Below are 22,166 nucleotides of genomic sequence, written 5' to 3'. Positions count from 1 at the left end.
TTTGACTGATTGACATGCGTGTTCTGACCTGGTTTTGGCATGCCCTTCGTTTTTGTTTTGTCTGGTCTGGTCTGGTCTGGTCTGGCCTGGTCTTCTGGTCTGTAGCGTTGTTTACTCCTCGGCGTTTTGCATGCTCATGAATCAGTGCTGTTAACTGGTTAGGAGTCCAGTCACCTGTCTACCTGCCAGGCGTGAGCCAGCATGACGGATCAACTCGCATTTACCTACTATTTGTTCTCTCCCTCTCTCTCTTTATCACTCTCAGTCTGTGTATGAAGGCCCCCGGCTAAATAGCTGGTAAATAATTTTCAATTAAATACGAGAGCATGTGGAGCATATGGAATACACTCTGCATAGGTGGCCCTTAATTATGGGCCACACACTTGTTGTGGTCCCTGAACTAAAGTACCTGGCTATTGTCAGCGCTTTTTTTTGTAATTACTCATTTTTATAAATATTTAGGTATTGGCAATCAAATGTAGTTATTTTCTATTGCTTAAATGCTTATGCAGAATTCTATGGAAATTGGATTTCTTTCGCCCTTTTTAAAATCCCCTAAGCATTAAAGCGCCTGTTCAATTATTTTTGCCTTTTGTATGTTTTTGACTGATTTTTGAATGATCCGATAATGATTCATAAATACATTTATTGTACAAACATTTTAAATGCTTGAAGTTTATGTAGTTGGAAAGGATTTTACAATAAATATTCTACACCTATTCAAGCATGATGTATTACAGAGAAGAGCTTGTGATATATGGATGATGTTCATAATGGAAAAAGAATTACAAATTACACACTGCGTTGAGACCGGGATCTCACTGCTTCAAGAGGAAGAGAGAGTACTTCAGTTGATGATTAATGTAAGTCGCGTACAGGGCAAGCTCAAAGACTGCGAAGATGATGAGAAGGATGGCGATGACTGCGTTTCCTGGAACTGCCAGGCACAATGGGCATTGGGCAATGGCCAATGGGCAATGTCATTGCGTGGCTGACAGTAAATAATCTATCAATAATTGAAGTCGGCTGCTCAACGCTCGGCTCGTGCTTGTTCTCGTGCTCACGGACCACACTTGGCGTTTGTTAAAGGATTTTTTATGACTCCGGCACTGGTCTAGCCAATGCTGACGATGATGATGAGGCTGATGATGATGATGCCCCTGCTGATGATGATAGCCATATATATAGAAGTAGGCAGCACTCGTGCCTCCCCTGCCATCGCTTTTATGCTCGACTGCTTTGCGCTCGATTCGATTATTTATGTCATTTGCTTTGACATTTATCATTCCACGATTCACGTTTTTGCCTTTGTTAAGGCCAGGCCAGGCCAGGCCGGTACGGGCCTGGCCAGGCTGGACGTTCCGTCTGCGCTGTTGTCATCGTTCTCCATATCACAGCAGCCCATCCCATTCTAAAGCATCCCATCCTATTTGGCTGTTGGCTATTTATGGCCGCGCTACTTAACATAAATTTTATTGCTTTTGCTGTTGCTCATTTAGGGCTGCTTCGGTTTAGTCAGCGCGAAACGTTGACCACCAATCCCCGACCGAGACACCGACCGACCGACTGATGGACAGAAGGTCCGACCGACCAAACTGAACTGTCTATGAATTGATGAGCGTTCATTTATTGCGTGATTAGTTCGCGTGGTTCATTTTTATGGTCTTTTAAATGAGCAGCCAGCACAATTTGTACCGGTCGCATTAGCACTTTTGATATATGCCATATCATTCATGAGAGTGTGCGTACGATCTGCTCTAAGTGTATAGAGCAGTGGACTGAGAGCTGATAAAGGCTGTCATTTTGTTGCTGGCGTTATTATTAAAACAGAAAATATATAAAAATGGCAAAGTGAGTGCTTTCAGGTGCGTGAAGAAACTAATGCGAAGTTTACAAGACAAGAAAAATAATTATATCAATCGTTGGATGAATTAAGCGGGGATAGATTCTGTGCAAGTGTTGTATTATGAGGCTAGCAAATCTGCTAGATTTAATTAAAAAAACACCTCACAGATTCAACTAGTGCACATTTGATATAAACTTTGAATTGATTAAGGACAAATTTTGAAAAAAAATAGTTAAATGCAGATCAATACATATTTAAAAAACCAAACCTACAAAAAAGTTGTTTCAACGTAAAGATTTCGAAAAATAAACTAAATTTCCCACAAGTGCGCATTTCGAAATTCTGACATGTATCAAGGTGTTCGTGGCACACCTTTATGGCTCATTAACGGACATGTCGTGGCCACAACAACGCCGACAACTTTTGCATTCGTCGAATGAGTTAAGAGCAGGTCCAAAGGCAGGCAAAGGGGAGCATAAGGAGCTGGGATGTTGGGCACTAAAACCGAATGCCGACAAAACGAGCTCAATAAAAACTGTCGGTTAAACAATAAAACAAAATGACAATTTACGATTTTATTTACGAGCTACAGAGAGCAGCATGCAACTCCATGGACAAGATGAGCGGCAATCGGGGCGGAATGGTGTTTAAGTTTTTGACTCAGAAAAAAAGTTGTCGTTGACTTCAAAGCAGCGCCTAGAAATTCGTCATGCCCATTGCGTGTGCAACACACAAATAAAGGGAAAACTCGGAACCGGCAACTCACAGCTCGCAACTCGCAACTGGAAACTGGAACTGCATAAATTATGCGCCCACCCAGCGGAGCTGTCAACACCAGCGACGCCCCCTACAGAAGATACCTTTCGACTTCTTATCTCATTGTGAACTGGAGCAAATTGTTTTTATTTGTGCGCATCTCCCGAAGTGATTCCATAATGCAGCCTGCCTCATGGCGACTGCCGCCAGCCGCCTGCCACACCTTGCCACACTTTTATGGGTGTTGCACACAGAAACGCCTTCAATGTCAGTTTGTACCCCTCGCAGCTGCAGTTGCCGCTTGCCCAGTTCTTGTGTATTTTTGGGCTGCATTAATTGAAAGTTTATTAGTCGCATTGGTTGAGGCGTCGGCGTGGCCATAATTTAATTTACTTGTAATTTGTGCCACGCAATGCAGCACTGAGTGTGGCTGCCACAAATGGCGTCAAAAGTCGCCTGCAAAACAGCAACAGCCTCTGAGGGGCCAGAAGGGGCTGCGCCTTTTGTTACTTCTAATAGCATACATAAATACTTCTATTTGGTCGCGCCAGTATTGAGCCATATTTGGAAATCCGAGTTGCGCACGCGGTTTCAATTAAGCAATGGGCGTGACAAGTCAAATGGGGGTGTAAACCGATGGGGGCGTGTCAGCTGTTGAGTGTTTTGTGGGTGGTCCAGGGTGTTGTAATTAGTGTGGACGCCTTTTGGCTCTTGTGGGTAGCCACAATTGAAATGTGATCGTTTGTCAAGCTATGGGAATAATAACCAATAAGCATTTGATTTTATAAACGCAGCCCTGTTGATTCAACAACTTATGACTATATTTATTTGCAATTTATATATATTTATTAACATTCCATTCAACTGATTTTTGTGGCTCATAATTAACGTGGTTAATGTAACTATGTTTCTGGTTGCTGGAGAGTATTATCAATATAATTATTTATCATTATCAATATATTAAAAAGTATTGATTAATTACAAGTCAACTATTTAATGAACCCACAATTCTGTTTCAAACAGTAGCCTCTCTTTTATATACTGCCAAGCCGAGAGCCTTTCTTCTTTATTTCCACTTAGTTCATACCTATTCTACAACATCTACAACAAAAGTCTTGCGTAATCTGGCGCTATTTTTCGCATTCACTCCCCAATGGGATTCGCCACAAAAACTACACATTTCACTTCATATTGTATCATAAAAACTTTCCAAATCTGTTTTTCATTATGCGGCTAGAAAAATCTTAGAGTCTCGACGACAGCGAGCAGCTCCTCCAGGCAGCCGGCAGCCGGCAGCGGCTCTGCCCAGCAGCATCATCACAGGCAATGCCAGCGCCGCGTAATGCATCATAAATTCACATTAACACTTTGCAGACATGTGCGTTATGCGGGGCCCTTTGGGGCATACACGCGCCCCCTCCCCCTCTTCAGGCTCACTCCCACTCCCACCGTCGGCTGCTCGCCATTGCCGCAGCGACTCCCCGCACAGGGTCTGGGTCTGGGCCGTTGTCTGAGTGTCTCTGTTCACATTTATGGCACTTATTTCGCCTTCTAAAAGATACATTCTGTGCGCCATTTGTGTCATGTGTAGAGCTGCATCTGTTTTGTTAGATATTGTGTTGCCTCTCTTAAGATACTCTGCAAAGAAGCCTTGATTAAGTCATAGGGTTTGTCAATCAGCTGATTTGATGTCGCATATTCTGATGTGAACTCTTAGCAATTATCAAAATGCTTTGGCATCTTTTAACATAAATTAATTATGTATTTTAAACTATTGTTATCTAATATATAGCATATTATCTATTATAAATATTGACTAGGCTGAAAGCCTTACAAGACTTTTTGGTGGATTCTTCTACGGCTTGACCCAAGACCTTACGGTTTGGCTCTTGCACAGACATGTGTTTCATTCGGCTCGACATAATTATATTTTTAAATTTATCACAAGTATTTTAATGCTTGGCTACAGACAATATTGAATGAAGGGCATTCCCACTTCGGTGCGTTTCTTTTAAATATGATCCACTTTGTTGCCCTTTATTTATTTTTTGACTATGCAATAAAGAATTTTGTGGCCTGCCGTTGTGTTGCGTGTATGTTTTACTTCTAGTGCATTTTTATTATTTGTATTTTTTTGTTTTTTAATTTTTTATTGCCCATTTTGGGTAAGCTTTTGTACATTTGTCAAAATTTCAGGATTTACGATCGACATCATCATCAACAGATGCAGCAGCAACATCGCCGGCTTCCACCATCCCCAAAAACAGTTGCGTCGACAGACTGCCAAGATTTATGTTAATTTGTTGTGATTTATTGAATGGTTTTTATTGGGCTTTTGGGCGGATTTTATGGCGGCGCCTTAAGTGGACTGTCAGCTGGCCGATATTCAGCATTCGGCATTCAAATGTAACATTCGAAATGTCATACGAGTGGCTGGCATGTTTTGGTTAATTGAAAATGCGCTGCAACTTGGCACAGTTGGATATCCTGGGAGTCTGAGACAGCCAGACAGCCAAACAGTCAGAGAGTCAGACAGCCCCGACATACAGTTGGGCAGCATACCATGATCAATGTGCGACTGTCATGCAAATTTAAATTTGTCCAAACCAAAAGGCACACCGGCAAAACAGCCCAGAGACTAGGATCGTGGCACGCAGACGCAGTTGCAAGCTAGACAAGCGGCAAGTTAATTTATGCAACAACAACAGCAACAACACAAAGCCCCAATAAAGGCTCAGCAACGACAGCAACAACAACACCAATAACAACAACAACAATTGGAAAATTGTTTATGCGTCTGCGCAGCCGCGGACGTTGCGGTGTTTCGAGGCTGTGGCGCGTTTAGTGTTAAACGCTTGATTAAAATTCTTGTAACTGCAACACTTTTGTGGCATGTGTGTTGCTCCATTGTTGTTGTTGTTGTTGTTGTTTCCTTAGCTTTGCTGTTGTCGGGTAGCACGGCTCTACGCGGGATCTTTATGGTGCGCTTGCTTTTGTTGCGCTGCTTTTTACAACATGCATCACATTGTACATCGCGTTGTTTTTGTTGCCGGTTGTACCTTGCGGCTATGGCATTGAGGCATGCGTCTTGGCATTGCATCGAGCAGTTGTTGTAGTTGTTGTTACTGGCCGCATGTTACTCTTGTTGTTTTAATTGAATTGATTTGCATTTTTCACGCAGGCGTTGTTCATTCGTTGGTTGTTTGCATTGTCCTCAAGAGACTGGAACGCATAGAGGTGCACGGAAGGGCGGGTGGGCATGGCTGGAAGACTGGCGAAAGCCGGAAATGCGGCTGAGAATTTATGTTTTCTCTTGGAGAGTGGCGTGAGTGAGTAAATAAATCGGACGCTTCAGATTAAATGGCAGATATATTTGTACTCGTACTCATTAAATCTGTTTCGCTTTTGTGTCTTATGTGAAATTAGCAATAACTGATCGTCTTACACTTTGGCCCTCAATAAACAGCCAACATATCATTTGTATGGGCAATCAAAATTTTAATTACAGCTTTTATTAAACATGCATTAACACCCCGAAAAATTGTTATTAATTAATACGTAATTGTAATGGGCCCACGACATGACAGGCCCACATTTCTTGGCACCGGCATGGTCGGGGGTTGTCGTATCCCACAAAACCGCCGCAAGCTTAACAAATTAATAAACTGACCGTCATTGCACGAGAATACCACATAAATCAATTTCAGAAAAACGCTAAACAATCATAAATAATAATTAAATGTCCACTGTAAAATAGCCAAAAACCCACACACACACATACACATACACTTACACGAATTCACACGGACAGTGTAATTAAAAACTGCCCGTAATTATTGAAATTTGTTGTGGACAGTGGCCAAACAAACGGCAGATAAATTACGAAATTACTGAAAATTTGATTCAATTAAAGAGTGGAAAAGCACAAAGCTCGCCTTTGCAATCTATCTACCTATATTTGTGTTCCCCGAGAAGTATCTCCGGCGGAAAGTTATGTGTCGTTTGTACGGCTCGTTAGCTCTCTGTAACGCTTCCTGTTCCGTCATCCATCTCTCTCTCACTCTCTCCCTCAGGGCCTCTCGCTCTTTTGATGGCATTTGTAACGGTTTATTGAGCAAAGGGTAGCACACGAACGTCGGCTTCTATCTCTCATTTGTATGGCCCAGGACTGTGTCAAGTGAACATCCCCATTCCACATTCCACATTCCCCATTTTACATTCCGCTTCCACTTCTAATTGCACATTTGTATGCCTAATCGATCTGTCCGATTCTATTTGTTTCAGTGTCTATCGTGGAATTTGTGTGCCATGTTGTTTTATTTTTTTTCCTATTTTTTTCTGTCTATTTCCTTTTCCTTTGTTTTTCAATCGGTTGACAGTTCTTTTCACTCGGCTTGGGCCAGGTGTCCATTTGAGCGGGTTACACAAATGAAGCGTGACATTTTTTACATTTTACGTTAGTTCTTGACGTGAGTTTCCATGATAAAGGTGGCAAAGGGGAAAACTGCAATGACCTCTTTTAAGAGTGTTTAAAATCCTGTTTTCCTAATGGCCGGCTAAGTCGCATTTAGCTAAACTTCACATTAATTTATCGCTACGATAAAGTGCAAGTTATACAATCAATCTCAATCCGTTCCTTAATTTCTCCCCGCATAAAAGTGAGTCTTTTAACCAAAAATACATGAAGAAGCAATGGATAAATGCTTACTTGAATATACAAGGATATTGTCAGATCTTGAGAAATACCTTAAATTGAATTATGCGGTTATACTGAGTGCTTTTTCTGTCATCCAACTTTATCAGCAAATTCTTTTAATTGACGAATATTCTTTCTGCTGGAAGCTTTTGTGGTGAGGCAGGGTATTCAATTCATTATTTGCCTTTTTGGTGATACTCTGCATAAATTCGTAATTTCTAAAATATTATTGAAAAATATTTATTATCTACTGTTTTTTGTTTGTCCAAAAATATTGAATATAATACTAATCAGAAACTTTCGGTTGCAAAACATTCGCAATCAACATTCTATTGATAGTAGTCTTTAACAAATTCTCGCAATAATAGTTTTATTTGCCATGCGGCTTGCTCTTGCTTTTTGAACCAGGTAAGTAGATATGTGTTCTACATATTTGCACATGAGCACTTTTCGGTTACGTCTGTCAATTAATGTTCGAATCGTACTTTCAAATTCGCGAAAAATCTGTCAAATATTTTTTTGCCAACTAATCCGTTAAAATAAACGCAATAAGCCCACAGCACAGTTACATGATTTAAGCCTTTGAAAATGTCATAAACGCGTGCATGCAAAATGTAGGCAATCAGGCAGGCGAATACCTGAAAACCTAAGCAGCTTACTTTATCAGCAGCTAGCAACTAGTCCAGAGAGAGGGTATCCATAGTAAAAGTTGCCTGTGAGCCTGGGCGACTGCGTGGATTGCGTGTGTGCCGAGCAGCGGCGACAAACGCTGTGCATGTAGTTCCCAAGTCGAACATGTGGTCGAAAATAGTATTTGGTTAGTCGAGGCAGCTGCCCACATGCTGGCGCAGTGCGGCTTGTGGCACGCAATTAAAATCTTCATTAGCCGCGTTTAATTTCCACTTTTGATTAAAAATAATACAACTTGAGGAAAACGAATATCGAAAAACGAATAAAGTGGAAAAACAGAGTATAAAGAATAAACACAGCTTGTGACATGTGTCGCCGACTTATCTCCATCGCCGCAGCAGCCGCAGCAGCCGCAGCAGCAGAGGCAGCAAGTGGCAAGGCAGGACTCCGGTACCAAGTCCGAGTTGGACACCTCAGGCCTGGGGGACACTCTGCCTGATTAGCGTTGGTCGTTCGATTCGCTGCATTCGGCTCGATAAGGAGCTATCAATGCGAGCCTAAGTGACAGTTGACTTGTTTATCAATTGACAGCTTTTGCTGAGGCTAAATGGCAGACACACATACACACACACACACACAGACAGATACCGACTACAGTCAGAGATTTACGCTGCGAAAAGTAACTGTGTGAAAATGTTGCTTTTAATTAAAAGTTGTTGCCGCTTTTGCAATTGTGCGTTTTCCCCCCTCGCAATCTGACATTTGGGTTTGTGTGTTTGGCGGTGGAATGGTGGGTTGATATGCTCGGGGTGGCGGGAGGGGGTTCTGTAGGAATGTTTGTACATTTGTAGCCCATAGTATTTATACTTGTATTTTAAAGCCCGATGCTGTCAAGATAAAGAAGCCAACAGGCAGCCTCAGCGCATGTTTAACAACACAAGTATGCAATTGGGAGAGGCAAAAGGCACCGCGCACTCCAACAACATACAAACAACAAACACACTTGTATGTTTTTTTTTTAGGATCATGTTAAAAGCGTTATCCTACGCAGTTTCGATTTTTAACAACTTTTCATATTATATGTGTGTTAAAGAATATTTTTTAAATTTTTTTAGCATCATGCGAAATTTACAGCTTTATTTTATTTAAAACGAGGTCTTGGCGAAATAAACAATTTAACATATATAGAAATCGATATTTGCTGCTTTAGCTGCTATATAATATAAATTTAAATAAATTATTGACACATATTACAACATATTCTTTTCGCATTATAAAAGTTTATCCCAATCGATATTCCTTATTGAGGGCCATTAACTTGACTTGAGGTTTTAATGATACTCTGTAAGCCCGCGAGCGGCATCTCTAGATGCAACCACAAAACTTGATTCCAAAACTTTTGGCCCTTGGCAAGTTTATTGCGTTTCTGCAATTAAGCAATATTTCTTAGTCAAGTGCAAACATTATGGCGGTCACTGTGGCAACTAAGATTAGGATTTCTTTTGCAGTTCTGTGTTTTGTTCTTAAGTTGTTCAAGTTTCTGTTGGCTGACCGCAGTGCAGAGGTATTGTCAGGATTTGTGACTCTGGACGTGCTGCTTCCAAGACAGCTCATTTAGACCTTAACGAGCTGGCCAAGAAACCAAGCCACAGTCGCATGTAAATCTTACAGATGGCTGCTCCACTTACGGACTACATCCATTTCCATAAATATCAATTAAGAGAAAAATATCAAAAGTGACATCGTCGGCGACAGAAACATGCAGCTTCGAGTCTCCGGCTCCAGCTACCGGCAATCAGGGGCTACCTGTGCGGCAACCTACGCACGGAGCTCGTCGTCGTCGTCATCATCAGCAGCCGCTTGTGATTTTATATATAATTGGACAATTTAGGTGCTACTATGTTGCATTCTTGTACCCTCACTCGCGGCCACTCACTCGCCATATAGTTAATTAAATGGAAATAAAAATGTAGCAGCTCATGGTCTATAAAACCTTCCGGTAACTTTTGAGTTCCAGTTTTGGTGTTCAAGCGTAACAGCGATGCGCTGTGGGCGTGTCAATCCAATTGAAGCCACATCAAGGTTCAATGGGTTTCATCAACCGCTTACTGGATTCATGGATCATTCGGCATTGTTGCCGCTCGCTCTTCAAATTCAATTAGTCTAGAGCCCCCAAAACTAACTACGACATAACTTTGCCAGCTTGGCACAGCCCAACATTCCGGCTCGACAATCGAATAAGAGGCTTAGATAGAAAATTATTAATAAACTGCTTTCACTAATTCACAGGCTAGCGTCTCATTACGACAGACAGACTCCCAAAAAGAAAATAACAAACCTAACAACATTTTCAGAGCGCTATTTGGCAACACTAAGCATCCACTAAGCGTCAATATTTCATGCTAAGCCTATTAGAGATTATTGTGCCAGCTTACAAAGGCCTAAATGGCAAGTGGGAACTGCCAGCGGGGGTTGGGCACAGACCGAGAGCAGTCTGGAGTTTATTAAGCGGTTCATTTGCATAATATGGTGACACCAAAAGAAAATGATTTACAAAATATCTAGATTTCTATCTATTTGAATGACCAAGTCTTAAATGAGAGGCTTGTATAAGTCTTCAATATGGTATTTGGAAGAAAAATCAGGCAAGCTCTGAAAATTCGCGGAATACTCGATGCTAATTTTTAAAAATGCAAGCTTAAATAGTGAACTCTGATGTAAGCACTTTTACTTGTTTTAAGTACATACACTAGCACTGAAATTTAAGGAAACTAGATTTTTTGACTGAGTAGCAAGTAATTACTCCAATTACTACTTATAAATTAATTACTACATTGTAGTAATGCAATTAAATAAGCCTTTTGACATAAAATTAAGCATGCACAGCTGCAAAATCGGCGTCGTCAACCGAATGCAATCAAAATTTCTAAATTACCTTTGAAAATTATAAACATTTAACTTAGCTGAGAGCGACCACCCAAAGCAGCCGAATAACGAATATTTTCCACCTCGTGCTCATGTGAAAAGTGGTCGTTAGCCGGAGGCAAGCAAAACATTTACACTTTATCGTGCAAACATTTCATGAATACATTTGCGCAGCAGCGTGGAAAATTGTTGGCAAAATGAAAAGTTGGCGGTTTGTTAGCCTGGAACGACACGTTAATGAAAAAGAAAACTGGTCAGGTGTGCTAGGAAATGAATCATAGAATTGGTCTCGTGATTAGCAGCGGAAACAGAAACGAAACAGGATTTATATGTGGGTCAGGTCTCTAGTCTCTAGTTGGCCAGCCGAGTCTGGCCAAGCTCCAGCAGCTGTTGGCTAGTGCAGTAACTATTTTGTGGTCAACAAGATGAGATTACAGCTCATCTGCTGTGTGGCACTGGCAATTCTACGCTTGTGCTCTGCGCATGAGGCAGCCTTGCAGCCTGCGGTCCATGTCAAACTGGGACCAGGCAGCTTTTTTCAGTGGCTTGCCTCGATATTGTTGCCAGCTCCAGTCACACCAGAGACCACTTCAGCTACCATAGCCACAACAGCCAGCCACGTGCAGGGAACCACAACAGAGCCATCATCCAGCATTCCAACTGAGCGGGAATGCAGCAGCTGCCGCTGCGGATTGATCAACACGGAGCGTAAGATAGTCGGCGGCCAGGAGACTCGCCGTCATCAGTATCCCTGGATGGCTGTTTTGCTGTTGTTTGGACACTTCCACTGCGCCGGATCACTGATCAACGATTTGTACGTGCTAACAGCTGGGCATTGTGTGGAGGGTTTGCCGCCCGAGCTGATCACCGTGCGGCTACTGGAGCACAATCGTAGTGATAGCGATGCCCTGGTGCTGCAACGGCGCGCCGTGCGTGTGAAGGTGCACGAGCTGTATAATCCTCGGAGTCTCGAAAATGACATTGCCCTCATAAGACTTGATCAGCCGGTGAGCCTTGAGGCACCCATGCGACCTGTTTGCTTGCCAGTGTACAGCTCCAGCTTCGAGGGGGAGCTGGGCAAGGTAACAGGCTGGGGTGCACTGCGAGAGGGAGGATTTGCAGCGCAAGTCTTACAGGTGATTCGTATGTCTTACTTTTCACTCTAACTAAGCTCAAACTTAATACTACCCAGTTCTAATATTTCTTGTATTTTTTTTATCTACATCTCTTTACCTGCAGCGCCTTAACTCAATTCGATTGAATATATCTTTATCTATATCATTCTCATCTCCTTTTTGTTGTAATTTCTCTGTCTCTGTTGTGCTCTCTTTCACATTATTGCAGGGAAAGCCTCGCTTCAAGTTAATTCTCTATAGGTGATGCAAAACTTTCCAGCCATCTTCTCTTATAGTTTTCTCTCTCGCACTTCTATTTTTCTAAATCATATTTTGTTGCACCAATTCCACACCCCTTCCAAATCCGGTTGGCTTAACTGTTCTTCTTCCAAACTCAACAGGAAGTCGATGTGCTCATTCTTAGCCAATCCGAATGCCGCAGCTCCAGCTACACTCCTGCCATGATCACCGACAATATGCTCTGTGCTGGATACTTGGGCGTGGGCTCCAAGGATGCCTGCAGCGGGGACAGCGGCGGGCCGCTTCATGTGCTCCTCGACGAGCAGCCGGGACAGTATCAGCTGGCTGGCATTGTCTCCTGGGGCGCTGGCTGTGCTCGACCCGACTCGCCCGGAGTTTACACACGGGTGAATCAATATCTGCGTTGGATTGAAGCCAACACCCCTTCGGCCTGCGCCTGCATGGAGTACCCTGAGGAAGATTACTAGCCCAACTAATTGCACTTTACAGCCACGTTCTGGCCAAGGCTGCAGCTCATCTGTCAAACTTTGACTACAACAGCGGCCAGTCCCCGGGGCAGGCCAAACTTTTGGCGTTGCATTTGAAAATATGTATTAGTAAATTTTGCATAAACTACTTTGGCTCACTTTGTGTGCCATTCATCTCCCAGCAGAGAGCACTCGCAGTCACACTCGCACATAAGATATCCATAACCGTATCCGTATCCGTAGCCGTAGCCGTAACCGCTTCCATTGGCAAATAAAAAAGCAATTTGAAAGTGGGTTAGCTAGCTTTCCCTTTCTAGTTGCCTTTTCAGCCCATTTCCATTACTCTCCGCAACTTTGCTTGGATAACGGGGCCAGGGACATGCCGCAGGACCTGGTCCTGGACGTGGCCATAGTTGTCTCCCTCATTCTCATAGAAATAAATCCCAATTTGGTGCATATCAACTGCCGCCGCATGCGAAATATTTTGTGCAATTGAGTTTGTTATGCATTTTGCATTTGCGCAATCATAAAAACTATAACAAACAAAAAAAAAAACAGTAACAAGCCACAAGGACACGCACACGAATGCGACCACTCGCAGGAGCAAGTTTTTCACTCTAGATAAATTGCTCGAAATATTTGTGGCAAGTGAGTTTTTAGTTGCAACGCCATGCGATAAGCATAACTTTCCTTTATTGCCAACAAATTATTTACTTTGTATGAAGAATGAATATTCCCAGCGAGTTTTGATTGGCTCTAATGGAGAGCTATGCTTAATGCTGAAACATATAATTTGAATTAAAATAAAACTATAAAGTTTAAAATGAAATACTTACAATTTTACACGTAGCTAATCAGCAGAAATAAAATATAGCCTGTTACAGTAAACAGCGATGCCTAATAATTATTATAAAATATTCATATATATTCATATTTGACTCAGTAAATGTGGTCTCTAGGGAAGTGTATCCCATTAATGAAGATAGACAAAAACCCGAAATATAGAAATTCTGGCATTTGCGTAGGTAATTAGCCTGACGATAGCTAGAATATAAAATGAAACTGATCTATTAAAAAAAAAAAATTACAAATGTTACGAACGAATTTACAAACGAATCAAACCTTGGCTCGAAAAGTGAACCGAACCGAAATTGTATTTGATTTGCAGCCACGATTGCAATTATGATTTCCATTTAAAGTGCGCGGTACTCATAAAACTCGAATCCCTCTGCCATACAAACAAAGACAAATTTGCCAATCTCAGAAGTACCCCTAAGTCTCATATGTCGAAATATGCAAATAGTTTTACAAACGTCATGGATCATTAAAACTGTTTACGACTTCATATTAAAAGTGCACAAACTGTAAGCCGTAAAGAAATGCATTTATACTTTGCCAATAAATTTGTCTCACTTTTTTCACTGTGTCTGTGTTTGGGCCAGAGCACAAGCTCATAAAGATTTCCTACTCAAAGCCATAAAGCAGTCTCGGAGTCTTGTCTTAAACTTAAACCTAAACTTAAAGTACTGCCGGCCTGTCTGGATTTCCAGCTAAACGACAAATAGCTTGGCATTTAATAACTCTACGGGTCTGACTTTAGCACTCTATCTCTCTCTCATTCTCTCGTTATCTCCCTCTCTCTCTCTCTCTCTCTCGGTTATTCCAATTCCCAGTTTTTCAGCTGCTTCATTATTATGCGACGAGTCGACTTCATTTCGAGCTGAGAGGTTTCATAATTTAAAACTGCGCTTTGTCGCAAAACGAATTTATGTGCTGAAATTAAAGCCGAGGTTGGGAATCGAATTGGATATGTGTGAGTGGGAGAGAGACAGATAGAGGGAGAGAAAGAGCAAGAGAGGCGAATAAAGTGTTTCGAATGGATTTAAGCTCTCAAGTTGAAAGAACTTTGCAAAGGTAGATATATCTACCTATATATAGCAAAAAGAAGAACACGTTAAGCGTAAATAGAAAACGAGGCTCACAAAAATATTGTTAAAATCGAGATTAAAAAGTCAATTATATAGATGTTTTCTCAGACAAACCCAAAACTTTGTTTGTCATGAAAACAAGAAAAGTGTAAAGAAGAAAGCGATTCTGACTTCATTATGTATATAGGCTTATTTCTACAGGAGTATTCGATCTCCGAAGTTGACAATACTTTCTTCAAATTCTTCTGAATGTGTTTTACACACAAAACTAGGCAAAACGCTTGCCCATCAACGCCCCCCGGTGGAACTCTAGACTCTCATCTAGGGCCTTAGCTCAATAATAATCCATAACATACGCCTAGCATTAAATTTAATAATCATGTGTCAAGTGTACAATGATGCCCAATGATGTTCCACTAAAAACAACCGTCAGATATTCTGGGAAGGCGAACATGACACATCTCATTATGATGTGGCTTCCAAATGATGAAGCCTCCTTTTTGGCCACAGCGGCATTTGCATGTGCCGCAGTCAACACAGACACAGGCCCCGACCCTGTCCTTAGCCTGTTGTATTAGCGTGTGTGTGTCGCTGTCAGAGTATTTTGTTTATGATTTTGTAGCTGTCATAAAGTTATTAAAAGTATGTGACATTTTTATGACATTATGACGTCTCGACTCAGAGCCAAGCGATTCCTGGAGTCAGATTGGGTGCCCCGAAAAGAAAAATGCCACTTGCTTTTGTTTTCATTGGGCTTGCAGCTTCGAGGGCCGCTGGAACATGCCATGAAATATGATATCAAATAAAAAGCAAATTAAAGACGATAAAAATCGTGTCTCGCCTCACGCTGTGCGTTGTTAAAACACACATTTCTCGTTTTTTTTTTTTTTTGTGTTCTTATATATATTTTTTGTTTTGCGAAATCGAAACCAAAAGCGACTGAAGGCGACCTGCCTTTGGGGTTCTCAAAATTGGCTTCAGATTGAAGCTGGCCGGTTCGGTAGTTCCTGTCGCTGTTGTTGTTGTTGTGGTCTCTCATAAAACTTGTAAACATCGCACTGATTGTGCACCCGGTCTGAGTGCCTCGTCGCAAATGCAAAGATATTATCGGTCAGATATCACAGTTTCGGTTTTGATAAGCCCCCCCACCGCTGGCTCGTTACGAGGCGAAGGCGTGTGAGATCTGATAAGCCGATAAAGCGCTTTAGTGTTTCTAGCCCCATGTTATGTTCATAAAAGGGGTCAGCATGAAATCGCATTATAATGCCCAAATTAAGACCATTCCGCCCACATTCATTGATGCTAAATCATGTATCTAAGTGTTGGCACTGCTCGTGGCATTGTAAAATTGTTTATTTCGATTCTTTATCATATTGGTACATATCAAATTTCAATCCGCTTATAATCGCCTGAGGTGCAGAGCGTTTATAACATCACAGTAATGATCCATTGGGCATGAATGGATACGTTATATAATTTAAGACTTACTTTTAACACTATTGTATTATTTAATATCCGCGAAAGCTCCGAAATGTCTTTGAGGTTCATTGTCTAGGTGGGTGTGTTCATTTATTTCTGAATGCTTTATGAGTGCACTTGGGTATCACAACTGTTCAGTATCACAAAGGGAATATAGTACTAAAAATAACAATTATAATATATATAGATATATATATATATATATGTATATGTATATAGATAAAAGGCATCTATCTTACTAATGACTAAATGTTAAATGTTAAACTTGTTTTATTTTTATCCTAACTGCTTTAGTTTAAACATTTGAGTGGATATTCAATTCTTTTTGTTTCTCGCTGTTTTTTTTTTTTTTTTCAATTTGTTTCTTATTAAATACTTTAAAAGGTTTCACCTGGAGGGGAAACTTGGGAGTGCTCAACGCGACCGCTTCGATTTGGAGTTACGCAGATCGTAGCGACGCCGCTTGGAGACGCTCTTTGGGGCTGTTGGACACTTGAGATCCTTGCCAGCATCGTTTGTGCTGCAGTTGACATTTGGCTCGTTATCCTTTGTGTTGTTCTTCTGCTCGTCCTTTATGTAGGCGGCGGCTGCGGCAGCTGCCTGCAGCAAGTCCTCGCCGTGGTCGTCATGGGGTGATTCCGGCTGCAAATCAGTATCCGTAATTGCACATTTTCTTACCAATTTCTTTCTCTTGAGCTTTGGCTTGAGCGGCGTCGGTTCTTTCTTTTCAGGGTCCTCCTCTACATCGGGACCGACGCCGCACAGCTCCTGCATGACCTGCTCGAGTTCAATGTCCTCTGGCGGCGGATTGAAGCCGTCGCCAGCCAGCGCATCGTCGTGTTTCCCCGCAGGGGCTATGTTAGTCACCTCGTGGCTGTCCTGATCTCCAAGATCATCCTCATCCTCCGAGTACACTATGCCAATGGGCAGATTCTGTTGAAACGCATTCGCCTTGCTGGCATCCACAACAATGTCCTTGTAGCCACTGGTCCTGGCGCCATAGCGCGGCAAGTATTCCGCAAAGAACTCGTTGATCAGCGACGGCTCCACCCGTCCATAGAATCCAGCATAGTCGGGCACTTGGCCAGCCTCAAAGTGCAGCACAGAGTCTCGCGGATTTATGTGCTTGTTGGCCAGCGCGGGCACCAACGACGACTGCGTCGATTGTCTACTACTGCTGATGCGTCCGCGTCGTGGCAGGAGTTGCTCGGCATTCGGTTCCCGCTCTTGAAGCAGTCGCACATCGTTGTGGTAGTGCAGCAAAGTCTGAAAACGGCAACGCGCTAGCTGCAACGGCGAGTAGCAGTTCTGAAAACTGGAGCACAGATCCTTGCCCGTGCCCAGCTCAATGGGGCCCTTTGAGGCATTTGGCTTGCCCAACTTCTGCGGGACCAGTTGCTCGAATTGCGGCGTGGGCATGAGCAGCAGCTGCTCGGGCTGGCCCTGCTTGAAATTCGTGTGCTGATAGTACAACTGAGGCCTGTCCTCGAGCACCTCGATCTCCTGCAGCACGCGCTCGAAGCCCACGTCAACCATCTGGCGTACGAACTGCAATATGCTGCGGCTGCGAAACATGCTGTGGCCACCAGCCAGATGCTCCTGCAGTCCAATATAGTCCAACTGTAGCTGCTGGCCATCGGCCGTCCAGTATAGAAACGTCACCTGCGCACTGCTGGCGGCCAGATGTAGCTTGTGGACAAAATTGTGGCTAAGCAGCGATTCCAGCTGCAGCTTTGTAGCTGGATGCGCGGGCACAACCAGCACATTGCTGGGACCTGTCAGACTGCCCTGCTGTGGCAACAGGGCCAGGTCGCTGTGCAGGGACTGTACTTCAATGGATGCACAGTCGTTGACGCCGTGGTGCACCTCGTGGGACACCTCGTCCAGCGATTTGAGAAACTGGAGAAACTCTAGTTGTACGGTGTTGTCCGCTGTGCTCGGCTCCACAGCTTCCACCTGCTGGTCATCTGTTTGCTTATCTAGAACCCTAACTGGACTGTTGCATTCTCGACGCTTACTCTTACTCGTCGACATTTTCTTTTTTGGGTTTGTTAATTCTAAATGACTACTACTAAGGCTTTTTTCGGACTAAACGCACACTTGTCCAGGACGAATGTATATGTTTTGGCCCCCCCAAAATTCAACCTGTCAACCTGTCAGTGTTAGCAAATTCCGAACACTGAAAACGATTGCAAAGGGTTGCAAGGCAATGCGATGAACTGGCCAATCGATGTGTTCCCATTTTCAAAATTTAACGAGCTCGTCAGCCAAATATTTGGGCAAATGCACTTGACAAGACTACAAATTTCAATACTTTTGCCAACGTTTGGAAATGCTCTAAAAATTCTTATTTTCTTCTTTTGAGTGCTCATGGATTTTTGTAACTGACTGACTGACAAGCTGACAGACTGACCGACTGATTGACTGACTGATTGATGATCAGCATAAAGCCCATGCCGAGAAAGCAGAGATGTTACTAGTCAATTGAAAGCTTTTGACAAATTTCACCAGCAACTGTTGAACACAGGTGCAAAATGGTTGTTAAGCCCTTTTTGACAAACTCATTTCTATAGATTTTTGTGAGAACTTATTCGGTTTGTCAAAAGATGAATGAAAGCCTAATTTTCGGACTAAATTTCGGCTAAATTTGAAAGCTCTGCACAGTTCAAAATCAATATATAAAAAAAAAGGATTTTTAAGCCCAGTTTTTTGTTTTTATCATGATTTATTTTATTTATTTATTAATATTTACATATAAAAATATGAAAGTTAAAAGTTTCAAGCGGAACATACAAATTTCTAAGAACTCTGTCGTGTGATTCAAGTGCACAGCTAAAAAGGAAGGTGTTAGTTGCAAAATAAGTAATATTAAGGAAAAATTAATAAATTATCTTTATTTAAGTTAATTTAGAAAAAAGGCAGAAATTATAAGAAACGTAAATATAATTCTTATAGAGCACAGACAAATAGGGATACACGATAGATATTTATACTTATATCATGAAATAGTTCGAGTTGTTTTTTGTTGTTGTTGCTTAAGGAACTTTCACGACTTGGCAATGTTGCCTTTTTAACCGTCCGTGTGCCCAATATGTCAATAAAAACAAATTTGAAGCTTACCAAGCATGAAAAAGTAAAAAACTAAATAAGCAGCCGAATATGCAATACTCTTCCAGGCAAAACTATAATGCGTTTTATGACAACGTTTATCGAAATTCTAAGCCTAAAAATATCTTTCAAATAATCAAAGAATTCAAGATACTTATATTCGTTTGGCAGGTAAATCTTTTATGCAAATTTCGCATATAAAGATACATATGTATATGCATATTATTGGGATTAAAAACTAGATTTTCAATGCGTATCGAATATTGTGATAAAAATTAAAGTACCCTTGGCAAAGCGTATATAAACAAAATACAATATTATAAAGAACCAAACACATTTCATTCCATTTGAATGCATTTTATGTATTGTTTGCAATAAATCTATTGTTATTCATGGGCACCCTTTCGGAGTCCATCGCGACGGCACGCACTCGGCTGGCGGCAAATTTCAAAAGGGAGGCTTTGGCTGGGTGCTGCCCCAAAAAGGATACACCCGCAATATCAATAATAACAGCGGCGGGCAGCAACAAAAAAGGCCGCCAACATTTGACACTCGCCCCTCTGCTCGTTGTTGCAGCCCCTGCCCCCTGTTCGGCTGTTCGGCTGCTCGGGTGCCCAAAGCACGTAGCCAATCAGTGGACGGGTCGGGGGAAGGGGGAGGATGGGGCAACAGTAGCTTTAAATTGACATTTACATGAATATTTAATATACATCCTTTAATCATGAGGCGTTCGCAGTGTTTGCCGCGCAAATAGCCAAGCTTCATGTTGGTTCATTGCCTGAATGAATGGCTGGCTCTGGATGGGCATGGACAGCCCCACATGGACATCGACATGACCATGCCCATGCGTTTTTGCCCGCAACAACTCAACTTTGTATACACTATTAACAATTCCTTATGGTTAGCTACAAATTAAACTAAATCAAATGAGAGGACAATTGAATTCTAAATAATATGTGATGCGAGGAAACGCTGGACTTTTTAGATAAACTTTTTGGAAACTCTGCTAAAATTGAGATATTTGAGATGGAAAATATGCTAATATTGCAACGTTTTTGAAATTTAGATAAAACGAGTATTTAAATTATTTTTTGCATAATTTATGCATATTTTCTTTTATATAACCTTTGTGTACTCTACTAGTTTCATTTGATTACATTGAGCTTATATTGTATTCTTGTGATTTGATGCAGTTTATGGCCCCTGTTGACGGCTTCCTCTTGATGTCTGTCGCAGCTTTATGGCCAAGTTATGATGTTCCGCTTTTATTTGAACTGTAGAGCACAATAAAAGCCGCGAACTGGGCGAATGTGACGAATAAATTTACAAGTCGACAAAAAGTACGACACGCACGTGATTTTCACAATGTTTCCTTTGCTTTTTTCCTCGATTTTTTTTTTTATTCTTTTTTCCGCATGACGGAAACGAGCAAAGTTTTTATGATGTGACGACCGTGTGACGCGTCCGAGTCCGAGTTAAAATTCAGTTTCATTTTCTGTTTCACTTGTGGCTGAGTTCGTTTGTTCGTTTGTTCGTTTGTCTTCCCTTCACGTCAGCTGAGCTTTTAGTTCGTGCGACTCCCAGGATATATCCAAAACTTAATGTTAATGTGTAAAAACTAAAACTCTGCAAGGGTTCCCGGGCTAAACATCATTTTTCGGAGTTGTTCAACTGCTGCTATATATTAAAGCTTAGAGTATTTTGTCTCCTTTAGACAGAATCTAGTTAGCTCTTAAGCCTAATCAGAATCTTTGGAATCAGATTTAGTATCTGCAAGTGAGTGCTGTTTTACCTCAATCCGTATCTTTACCTTTATTATTTGGGACTGGGAAACCTTTAGTTAGCTAAAGATGCAAACATTATAAATTATTATTAAAACTTAAGTATATATTGATTCTATACTTCGTATTGTTTGATGGATTAAGTTATTCGTAAAGATGTCTCTTGATTCAAGGCTGAGTAGATCTTCAGATCTTTGCCTCAAAAGTTGATAGTTGGTTAAATCATATTCCTTAAGAATGACTCTAGTATAGATCGTATAAACAGACGGATTAGAGAGGTCCTTTTGCTTTGCATGAAGCACTTGGTAATATTCGTGTCAATTGTCGTCACGCTTAGTTGGAGAATGTGCATCCTCAGAGCTGGAGTATTGTGCGGTGCGACATGTGTCTCTTATCAGTGTAACCATAACCGAAATGTGACAATCAATTAAATTTCGACTGACATTTGCGCTGTGACAGCTGCTGGTCACACAGTTCCAGCAAGTTTATGAGCTCGACTCCTCTAACTATGTAATACCTCGATCTCTAGCGCAGATCGTCTCGGCTGATAAATTGCCAACATTAATGCCGCTCTTTGTCTATGAACTTTAGAGAGTTTGAAATATATTTTGAAAAAAAAAAGGCGCTCTAGCGTAAAATTTAATAAAACGGCAAGCAAATTGTTAGAGCAGCGACTATTGAATACTCTTTAATAGCTAAAGTTACAAAAAGCCGGAAAAAATTATGATAACATGTTTTTATGAATGCAAAGAATTAAATACTCAATTAAATAAATATTTACATTATTCAAGTTCCCATTAAAAATATTTAATTTGTATCTCTAGAATTGATTTTTTTACATACTTTCTACTTTTACATTACAAAGAATACTTGAACTTATTTGAATGTTTCAAGCAAGTTATATTGAAACGAAAAAGCCGCGAGAAGCCAACAAATTCGAAAAACGGCGCCGTTTTAATGCGTGTCAAGTGGCCATACATTATGGGTTTTTATGGTTTATGGGCGCTACTTATACGGCCTGGGCCTGGTACAGACATGTGTGTGTCTGTGCGTGTGTGTTGGGCTGCATATTTTCAAATAAATTTTGTTTGAGCGCCATCAAATTGTATGGGAGTTGATCTTTGTTTCTCCGCGCCCAGCATTTGCCGCTCTTTCACCGTTTGACAGCTGTCAA

General features: G+C 41.5%; 2 protein-coding genes and 1 long non-coding RNA gene across 3 annotated transcripts; 1 reads left to right on the top strand and 2 right to left on the bottom strand.

Moving 5' to 3' along the window:
- The first annotated feature begins 11,165 nt into the window (after positions 1 to 11,165).
- On the top strand, positions 11,166 to 12,884 carry LOC6627161 (trypsin). Its single transcript, XM_002049698.3, has 2 exons — positions 11,166 to 11,989; positions 12,370 to 12,884. Exons 1-2 carry the CDS (start codon positions 11,279 to 11,281, stop codon positions 12,694 to 12,696), a joined length of 1,038 nt encoding a protein of 345 aa, XP_002049734.1. The 5' UTR covers positions 11,166 to 11,278; the 3' UTR covers positions 12,697 to 12,884.
- A 516-nt stretch (positions 12,885 to 13,400) lies between these two features.
- Positions 13,401 to 14,017, bottom strand: LOC138911411 (uncharacterized). The gene is made up of 3 exons (XR_011417012.1): positions 13,819 to 14,017; positions 13,533 to 13,740; positions 13,401 to 13,475 (listed from the first exon to the last, which is right to left on the bottom strand). It is a non-coding gene; the product is annotated as an uncharacterized lncRNA (long non-coding RNA).
- Positions 14,018 to 15,999: 1,982 nt separating this feature from the next.
- On the bottom strand, positions 16,000 to 18,316 carry comr (cookie monster). The gene is made up of 2 exons (XM_002049699.4): positions 16,495 to 18,316; positions 16,000 to 16,262 (listed from the first exon to the last, which is right to left on the bottom strand). Exon 1 carries the CDS (start codon positions 18,135 to 18,137, stop codon positions 16,518 to 16,520), a length of 1,620 nt encoding a protein of 539 aa, XP_002049735.1. The 5' UTR covers positions 18,138 to 18,316; the 3' UTR covers positions 16,000 to 16,262; positions 16,495 to 16,517.
- Between the last annotated feature and the right edge of the window lie 3,850 nt (positions 18,317 to 22,166).

This window comes from Drosophila virilis, chromosome 5, assembly GCF_030788295.1.
Source record: "Drosophila virilis strain 15010-1051.87 chromosome 5, Dvir_AGI_RSII-ME, whole genome shotgun sequence".
NCBI classification, from domain to species: domain Eukaryota; kingdom Metazoa; phylum Arthropoda; class Insecta; order Diptera; family Drosophilidae; genus Drosophila; species Drosophila virilis.
The sequence above is the reverse complement of the archived record's forward strand: the minus strand, read 5'-3'. Positions and strand labels throughout refer to the sequence as shown.